Below are 10457 nucleotides of genomic sequence, written 5' to 3'. Positions count from 1 at the left end.
TTATTGATTTGTGGATATTGTACCATCCTTGCATCCCTGGGATAAAATCCTACTTGGTCGTGGTGTATGATCTTTCTGATGTACTGCTGGATCCGATTTGCTAAGATTTTGTTGAGGATTTTGGCATCTATGTTCATGAGGGATATTGGCCTGTAATTCTCTTTCATTGTGTTGTCTTTAGCTGGTTTTGGTATTAAGGTGATGCTGGCTTCATAGAATGAGCTCATCATGCCCTTTTGTCCTAAATAATTTAGTGTTATTTCCTTACAATAATGAACCTCATTTACAGAATCACAGTTAGGGAAATTAAAATTGATGTCATAATTTAACATCCACGTTTCCTTTTTAAAAGTGGCGCAGTCATGTCCTTTATGCTTTTTTATCCCCCCCGTGCAGACCCAGTCCTGGACCGACGTCGCGTTTAGTTTTCCTGCCCTTTCGTTTCCGTCCAGCTGGACGATTCCTTGGCTTTATTTGCCTTTCCTGACATTGTCACTTTTAAAAAACACAGCCTCCCTCTTTTAAAAGTGGAATGGCCCCCAGCTGGGCTTGGTATTTTCTCATGATGAGGTTCTGCTGTGATCCCCACGCAGACTCCTGCGGCAAGAGTGTGCGTTGTCTCCCAGCATCACCTTCACCAGGGGCGCATTCTATTGCTCTCATGGGTGATCAGCTGATGGATACCCTGGTGTTGTCAAATGTCTTTACTCTGTGGTCATTATGCCTTTTCACTTGCAAATCATGAGCAATCTGTGAAGAGACACTTGAAGACCATGCAAGTATCCTGCATGTCATCGCACCCTTCATGTTTCAGTGTGTGTCAGCCGGTAGCCATAGTTACTAATGGATGGTTTCCAGCTCCATCCCTCTCTCCTCTTTGTCTGCCCTTCATCCATCCATCCGTCTACTTGTCTCAGGCATCTGTCTCTCTCTTATCAATATAGATACACATATCTCTGATTCTCTTAATAATTCATATCTTATATTACATCTATCAATAACTTTACTGTTAAAGCTGTTCCAGTCTCGGCCTGTGGGAGCCCCTTCATGTTGCCGCCGATGTCCTTGGGGCATGCTTCATTCATTTCCTTACTTTCTGCATAAAAAATATTCCACACTCATCTCTTAACCTCCCCAGTCCTAGACTAGAATCTGCCATTAGTCCAAGAAGCTCGGTTCCTTTTGGTGGGGAATGTATTAGAAAACAAGATCTGGGTGAAGCTTACCCATTGCTATTGGAGTATTCTTGCTTTATCTCCAAGCCTTTCAACAGAGGTATCTTAGAACTAAGAACTAACACACACGCGGGCACACACGCACACACATGCATGCACACACACATATGCACACATGCACCTCTATTTAAACCTCTGTTTTCTGAGCTTTGGAAGTTGGAGGTGCACAGGGAGTGCTGGGTGGCTGGGGTCTCAGGAAAGGGCGACGTAAACCTGGTGCAGTTGGGAGGAGTTGGTAGCAGATGCTGTGAGTCCTGAAGCTGGAATTCGGGCCGCATGCTCTTTCCATAAAGCCACCCACAGGGAGAAGGGTTCCAAGGTTTCCACTGACCAGCACATCTAGTCGAACCTTCTAATATGCCCCAAAGCCTTCCTTTTAACCCACTTTCTCCTACTCCTCTCTGCTGTCTCCAGTTTATCTAAGACACTCTCTGTTCTTGCTCCAGTCCGCACGGCATGGACTTGCTGATCTGCCCCAGGCCAAGGGCACCTTGCTGCCAGGCTATGTCTGTGCCATCTGTCAAATGGGAGCTCCCACCCAGAGGGAGTGCTCCTGGGCTGTGGGTGCTGACGGGACAGCCTGGTGGCACTGTGTGTGAAGTGAGTGCAGCCAGAGGGTGAGGGGTTCCCTTTTCCCAGACGTGATGGCTACTCACCACCCCTAGCTGGGCCTGCAGCGCTGGAGGAAGCTCTGGGAAGCACCTCTTATAGAGAGAGATGTTGGACAGAAGCCTGGCTTCTTGGGGCAAAAGGCCATGATTCAAATGAGAGATGTCCTCTAGGATGTCTCGTCCAGACCTGGGGGACATGGGTCTGGTCGGGAGAACTGGAATGTGCGCCCTTGATGAAACACATCCCTGGGTACTGAGGGATTCACCTGGCAGGGTCTTGCAGAATGTGGGTTAGGTCTCCCTTGGATTTAGAGAGACAACCCCTGCTCGGTGCTTAGATACTTCGACCAACCCTCATGTTGAAACAATTCCCAGAGGCATTTCAGGGCCAGGGGATGTTTATTACTTACGCCGGTTTGTCCTGGGCTTTCAGACAGATCCAGACAACAAGGTAAGTCATGAAACGTGAGCCATCTAGATGTTATGTGATTTGCTGTCACCATAAACCTGTAGTCAGTGTTATAACATTCCTAAGTTAGAGACAAATGTGAAGATCCCTCCTACAGACATATTTATCAGTGCTGAGCCAGACGTCAACTCCTCCACTGTGTGGAGGTGTGGTCGGGGGGTGCAGGAGGCCTTCAGCCCAGGAAAGAAGATGATTCTGTCAGCACTTAGTGTGGGGCTGCTGAGCTGGTACTGTGGGCAGAGCTCTCATTGCCATCAAGTTAATTCTCAGTATTCCCCTTCATGTCCCTGGGTTCTGAGACACTATGAAGGAGTAATCGTGTGCACAAGAGCTCAAAAAAAATTTCAAAGGCAAGATCTTACTCTCCCAGGAGGCAGTGGAGACTTTCACAGGTCGTTAGAGTACACAGACTCTAGGTAGATTTCTTCTGTGCTCCTGGATTTGTCTCTGCCCAAGTCAAATTTTAACAAACTAAAATAATACAGAGAATGGGAAGGTTACCTGAAACTTCATGATGAGCACTGTGTACCGTATTATTTACTAGAGGCCTGATGCATGAAAATTCGTGCAAGAGTAGGCTTTCCTTTCCCCGGTTGCCGGTACCGGCTTCCCTCTGGCAACCGGGACCCGGGCTTCCCTCCTCTGGCCGCCTGCAGGCACGTGGGACTAGGGCTGCTTCCCTCCTCCAGATGCCTGCAGGCACCCGGGACCCAGGTTGGCTACCCTCCGGCCCCAGCTTCGTCAGGAAGGATGTCCAGAATGACGTCCAGTCTAATTAGCATATTACCCTTTTTTTTATTATAGACTAGAGGTCCAGTGCATGAAATTTGTGCACTGGGGGGTGGGGTAGGTGTCCCTCAGCCCAGCCTGTACCCTATCCAATCTGGGACCCCTTGAGGGATGTCCGACTGCCGGATGTCCAATTGAGCCTAAACCGGCAGTCGGATATCCCTCTCATAATCCGAGACTCCTGGCTCCCAACCGCTCACCTCCCTGCCTGCCTGATTGCCCCTAACTGCTTCTGCCTGCCAGCCTGATTACCCCTTAACCACTCCTCTGCTGGACTGATGGACACCTAACTGCTCCCCTGCCAGCCTGGTCACCCCAACTGCCCTCTCCTGCAGGCCTGGTCACTGCCAACTGCCCTCCTCTGCAGGCCTAGTCCCCCCACCAACTGCCCTCGCCTACAGGCCTAGTCACCCCTACTTGCCCTCCCCTGCTGGCCCAATTGCCCACAACTGCCCTCCCCTGCCAGCCATCTTCTGCCCACATGGGGGTGGCCATCTTGTGTGAGGGTGTGATGGTCAATTTGCATATTACCTCTTTATTATATAGGATGTGCTGAGTTCTGTGACTCAGAGACTTGATCTATTCCAGATGCTTCTAAGCAGAAGTGCAGGTTGAGATAAAACGTGGAGAATGGGTAGGATTCAGCTTTGTGAAGGCTGTCCAGGGGCTGTCTAGGTGGGGAAGAGTGTAAGCAAGGGAGGTGGAGGTGACCACATGCAGAAGGTGGGGAGGAGGGGACCACATGCAGAAGGTGGGGAGGAGGTGACCACATGCAGAAGGGGGGGAGGAGGTGATCATATGCAGAAGGTGGGGAGGAGGTGACCATATGCAGAAGGTGGGGAGGAGGTGACCACATGCAGAAGGTGGGGAGGAGGTAACCATATGCAGAGGGTGGGGAGGAGGTGACCACATGCAGAGGGTGGGGAGGAGGTAACCATATGCAGAGGGTGGGGAGGAGGTGACCACATGCAGAGGGTGGGGAGGAGGTAACCATATGCAGAGGGTGGGGAGGAGGTGACCACATGCAGAGGGTGGGGAGGAGGTAACCATATGCAGAGGGTGGGGAGGAGGTGACCACATGCAGAGGGTGGGGAGGAGGTAACCATATGCAGAGGGTGGGGAGGAGGTGACCACATGCAGAGGGTGGGGAGGAGGTAACCATATGCAGAGGGTGGGGAGGAGGTGACCACATGCAGAGGGTGGGGAGGAGGTAACCATATGCAGAGGGTGGGGAGGAGGTGACCACATGCAGAGGGTGGGGAGGAGGTAACCATATGCAGAGGGTGGGGAGGAGGTGACCACATGCAGAGGGTGGGGAGGAGGTAACCATATGCAGAGGGTGGGGAGGAGGTGACCACATGCAGAGGGTGGGGAGGAGGTAACCATATGCAGAGGGTGGGGAGGAGGTGACCACATGCAGAGGGTGGGGAGGAGGTGACCACATGCAGAGGGTGGGGAGGAGGTGACCACATGCAGAAGGTGGGGAGGAGGTGAAAGAAGCCAGAAGGCAGCAGATAAGAGAGATGAAAGGCAAAGAAGAAAAACAATTTGTAGAGTAAAAATACCGTCACAAAGTCTATCCATAGTCAAAGGAAGTGCAAAGAAGGGAAAGGGCCTTGAGACTCTACTGTGGACCTTTTACATTCGCTTATTGATCCTCAGAACAACTGAGCTAGGTGATCATTGTCCTTATTTAATAAAAGCAGAAGCTGAAGCTCAGGGCAGCATCCACAGCACTGGTTCTGTCCAGGGTCTGTGAGTCAGGAGACAGCGCCCAGAGATCTGGATTTGGATCTCTCTCCAGGACTTACTGGCAGATTAAACTAAGTCACTGAACTTCTGTTTTCTCATGTATAAGGCAGGATGATGAGACTTGCCTTGTCTTCTTGGTTATTGGAAGAAGTTGCACTAAAGTGCCTAGGACAGTGGCTGGGATGTAGCAGGAGCCCAACACAGGTTCACAGAGAGCTAAGTGCCCTGAAGGAGCACATGGGTGAGCCTTTGATGACCTCAGATGAGGATGCTATGGCTTTTATCAAACTTACTGTGCTGTCAAATAACAGAGCACACATAGTACACACATACATGCACACATACACACATGTGTACATTCTTGCAACCTGTTCATGTACACATGCACACACCCATACACACATGCATATGCCCACACACACATGCTCACATACACAAATGCACACACTCACACCCACGCATGTACACACACACACATATGCTCACATACACATATGCACGCACTCACATACACATGTGCACACACATACATGCACACACTCACACCCACATGTCCTCACACCCACACATGCACATACTCACATGCTTGCACTCACATATACACATGCACATGCTCACACCCATGCACATACACTCACATGTACACATGCATGTGCTCACACCCACATATGCACATGCTCATGCACACACATACACATATGCACATGCTCCCATATACATACATGCACGTACTCACACGTGCTCACACGTGTGCATATATACACTCACACATGCATGTGAACATGCATATGTGTACACATGCACACACTCATGTGCAGACATGCTCTCATATGCATGAGTGTGCTCACATACACATGCTCACAAACACATGTGCACACACATACACTCATGCATGCTAATGAGTGCACCCACACTCTGTGACCTCTGTCCCCTTCTCAATCCTGTCTTCTCCTTGACCACCTGCAGCTCTGGACTGCCCGGAGAACAGCCACTTTGAGGAATGCATGACCTGTACAGAGACCTGCGAAACACTGGCCCTGGGCCCCATCTGTGTAGACAGCTGCTCAGAGGGGTGTCAGTGCGACGAGGGCTATGCCCTGCAAGGCACCCAGTGTGTTGCCCGGAGCGAGTGTGGCTGCAACTTTGAGGGGCACCAACTTGCCACAAACCAGACCTTCTGGGTGGACCTGGACTGTCAGATCTTCTGCTACTGCAACGGCACAGACAACAGCGTCCACTGCGAGACCGTCCCCTGCAAGGATGATGAGTACTGCATGGAGGAGGGCGGCCTGCACTACTGCCAGCCCCGCACTGATGCCTCCTGCATCGTCTCAGGCTATGGCCACTACCTGACCTTCGATGGCTACGCTTTTGACTTCCAGACCAGCTGCCCACTCATCCTGTGCACCACGGGAAGCAGGCCGAGCGCAGAGTCAGTCCCCAAGTTTATTGTCACGGCCAAGAACGAGGACCGGGACCCATCACTGGCCTTGTGGGTCAAGCAGGTGGACGTGACCGTGTTTGGCTACAGCATAGTGATTCACAGGGCCTACAAGCACACTGTGCTGGTGAGTAGTCACAGGCCAGAGCCGAGGACGGGGGTCGTAGGGACAGGAGGACAAGGGTCCTTGGTCAGTAAGCCCGGCTGTGGCTGCACTCGGCTGGTTCAGAATCCAAGGAAAAGCCCAGAGAGGATGTTAGCGTGGTTGAGGCCGGAGATGGTCTGTCTCTTTATCTTACAGATAAAGGAGGCTGAGCCTCAGAGAGGAAAATGATCTTCCCAGGTCGCAGCTACCTAATGAGGAATCAGCCCCAGAGGGGGAACCTTTCATGCTGTGGCCGAGTGCTGGAAAGAGCTCAGACCTCAATTCAAATGCTAGCGGCTCCTCTGGGTGCCTTGGGCAGTCACTCTGTCTGGCAAGGAGTACACGTGCTCAGCACAGATTGGGCACCTAATGTGGTCCTACTGTCTGACCCACCTCCTTCCCTCTTTCAGGACCAGAATGATGTTTGTCTGCTCTGGCCTCTGACCCCCTCGCCCCGTCCCCTCTTGGCTCTCATGGGATTGGGGAGCTCAAGAGTCTTGCAAGCATTCGGAGGCCTCGGGGCTCTCCCATGGGCCTGCTCATGAGGCCTTAGTTTCCTCCTTCTGTCCTCCCCACCTTTTCATTCCCTGGACCATGAAGGGAGGAGCAGCAGGACCTGAGGAGTTCCATATACTCCTGGGCCCACCTAGGACATCAGCGGAGAGGTAGGCCCCACCTCAGCCAAGGCCTTGCTCTGGGCATCAGTTGGACACAAACAAGCCAGCCCACAGCCACTGGCTGAGCATTTTGGAAGGACTGGTTTAGGATGTTCGACTTTCTCCATCACCCTCATTCTTCTCCTCTATGTCTCTCCTAACAGCTGGTTACCGTCTCCGTTATTGCTTTAATCATACTGTATTTTTTGTGATGTTCATCTCTAGCTCACTCAGTTCTAACTGTGGGCTTCTTGAGCACAGGAAGCACACCTAATGAATCTTTATGTTAAATGGAATGACATTTGTCGAGTGAGTGAGTGAGGTGACAGAAAAGGCCTTTCTTCCAGGTTTCCTCTGACTGCCACGTTGCTGCTGGTCACATTTACAGCAATCTGGGAGGTTAAATTGCCTCTGGGGCCATTAGAAATATATTGGATTCTTTGCTTTTAGCCACATAAAGTTTCCAGCAGCTGTCTGGACAGGTTAAGCTGAGTACAGAACTTCCCTCTAACCCATTGTCATCATATGTGTTAAACATGTTAGTCATTTTGCCCAAGTGACTTGACCTTTTCTCCTCATTTGATGTATCGCTACCCTTCGATTTATAATTTTTTATAAATTTATTTTTACTCTTAATTTTATTTTTCAATTATAGTTTACTCTCTATATTATTTTATGTTGGTTCAGGTGTACAACATACTGGTTAGAAATACTTCACAATTATCTCCCCATACTTCCTGTACCCTCCTGGCACCACACAGAGTTATCACTCCGTGACTGACTGTCCCTGCACTGAACTTTACACGTTGTGACTGTTCTGTAACTACCAGTCTCTACTCCTCAACCCCTCACCTCTGTCGCCCAGCCCCAGCCCTCTCTTCTGGCAACTACCAGCCCATTCTCTGTATGTGTTAGTTTGTTTCCTTTTTTTGTTCTTTAGATTCCACAGGCAAGTAAGTTCATATGGTATTGCCATTCTCTGACTTATTTCACTTACTATAATACCCTCTAGGTACATCCATGCTGTTGCACATGCTAATATTTTATTACTTCTTACCAGCAAGTAATATTTCATTATGTCTGTACCACCACTTTTTTATCCACTTGTCCATTGATGGGCACTTGGGTTGCTTCCATACCTTGGCTGTTGTAAATAACTCTACAGTGAATATAGAGGTGCATGTATTCTGTGTCCATGGGATACACATATATGCATTTAAGTTATTTGGTTAATCTCTTCCCACCTCTGCCTTCTCTCTGAGATTTGTCAATCTGTTCCATGCTTCTATGTCTCAGAATCTGTTTTGTTCATCAGTTTATTTTGTTCTTTAGATTTCACATATGAGTGAGATCATGTGATACTTGTCTTTCTCAGACTGGCTTATTTCACTTAGCATGATATTCTCCAGGTCCCTCCATGCTGTCTGAAAGGGTAAGAGCTCCTTTTTTCACTGTTGAATAGTATTCCATGGTGTAAATGTACCACAGCTTTTGGGCACTTGGGCTGTTTCCAGATCTTAGCTATTGTAAATTGTGCTGCTATGAACATAGGGGTGCATGCATTCTTTCTGATTGGGGTTTCTGGTTTCTTAGGATGTATTCCTAGAAGTGGGATCTCTGGGTCAAATGGGAGTTCCATTTTTAATTTTTTGAGGAGACTCCATAGTGGCTGCACCAGTGTACATGCCCACCAGCAAACTAGGGTTCCTTTTTCTCCTCACCAGCACTTGTTGTACGTTGATTTGTTGATGGTAACCATTCTGACAGGTAATGAGGTGATACTTTATTGTCATTTTAATTTGCATCTCTCGAATGATTAGTGACTTTGAGCATTCTGCATATGTCTCTTGGCTGTCTATATGTCCACATTGGAGAAGGGTCTATTTAGGTCCTTTGCCCATTTTTCAATTGGATTGTTTGTCTACCTTTTGTTAAATTGTATGCGTTCCTTATATATTCTGGATATTAATCCTTTATCAGATGTATCATTGGCAAATATGTTCTCCCATATAGTGGGTTCCCTTTTTATTTTGTTGATGGTTTCTTTTTCTGTGCAGAAGCTGTTTAGTTTGATGTAGTCCCATTTGTTTATTTTTGCCTTTGTTTCCGTTGCCCTAGGTGAAGATACTGCTATGTGAGATGTCTGAGATTTTGTTGCTTATAGTTTCTTCTAGGATTTTTATGGTTTCATGATTTACATTTAAGTTTTTATCCATTTTGAGTTTATTCTTGTGTATGGTGTAAGTTGGTGGTCTAGCTTCATTTTTTTCATGTATCTGTTCAATTTTCTCAGTATCATTTATTGAAAAGACTGTCTTGACTTCATTGCATGCTCTTGCCTACTTTGTCAAATATTAACTGAGTGTAATGGCTTGGGTCAGTTTCTGGGGTCTCTGTTCTATTCCATTGATCTATATGCCAGTTCTTGTGCCAGTACCAGGCTGTTTTGATTACAGTGGCTTTGTAGTATAACTTGATATCTGGTGTTGTGATCCCTCCAACTTTATTCTTCTTTCTTAAGATTGCTGTGGCTATTCTGAGTCTTTGTTTTCATATAAATTTTTGGAGTATTTCTTCTAGTTCTGTGAAATATGCTGTTGGTATTTTATAGGGATTGCATTAAATCTATAGATTGCTTTGGGTAATATGGACATTTGAATAATATTAATTCTACCAATCCACGAACATGGTATATTCTTCCATTTGTTTTATGTCTTCCTCTGTCTCTTTTTTCAATGTCCTGTAAATTTCTGAATAGATATTTTTTTACCTCCTTGCTTAAGTTTATTCCTAAGTATCTTAATTTTTTTATTCCAATGGTAAATGGGATTGTTTGTTTAGTTTCTCTTTCTGAGAATTTAGTATTGGTGTATAAAAATGCAACAAATTTCTGAATTTTAATTTTGTATCCTGCTACATTGCCTAATTCATTTATTAAATCTAGTAGTTTTTTTGGTGGAGTCTAGGGTTTGCTATGTACAATATCATGTCACTTACAAATAGTGATAGTTTTACTTCCTCCTTTCCAATTTGGATGCCTTTTAGGTTTTCCCTTCTCTGATCTCTGTGGGTAAGACTTCCAGTACTATCTACATATATAAAGATCCAGGGGCCGTCACATCCAAAACAACCAAATGGATGACCAAACAGGCTGAGTGGGGCAACAAGGCCAGCATTGGGGTTAGTGAGGGATGACCAAACAACTGAACAAGCAGACTGTGTGGGGAGACCAGGCCGGCAATGGGGGCAGTGAGGGGCGACCAGGCAGGCAGAGGGGGGCAATGAGGGCAACCAGGTCGACAGGGAGTGCAGTTGGGTGTGACCAGGCCGATGGGGGAGGGGGGGTGATGAGGAGCAGC

The 10457-nt window shown here is 47.7% G+C and overlaps 1 protein-coding gene across 1 annotated transcript in view; it reads left to right on the top strand.

Annotated features, from left to right (window-relative positions):
* Positions 1 to 10457, top strand: part of TECTA (tectorin alpha) — a 110529-nt gene that overhangs the window by 32620 nt on the left and 67452 nt on the right. Inside the window, exon 10 of the mRNA XM_006763686.2 lies at positions 5823 to 6424. Coding sequence (XP_006763749.1) covers positions 5823 to 6424 — 602 coding nt within the window. The remainder of the gene's footprint in view (positions 1 to 5822; positions 6425 to 10457) is intronic.

Source organism: Myotis davidii, unplaced genomic scaffold, assembly GCF_000327345.1.
Source record: "Myotis davidii unplaced genomic scaffold, ASM32734v1 scaffold799, whole genome shotgun sequence".
Taxonomy (NCBI): Eukaryota; Metazoa; Chordata; class Mammalia; order Chiroptera; family Vespertilionidae; genus Myotis; species Myotis davidii.
This window is presented reverse-complemented; position numbering and strand designations above follow the sequence as displayed.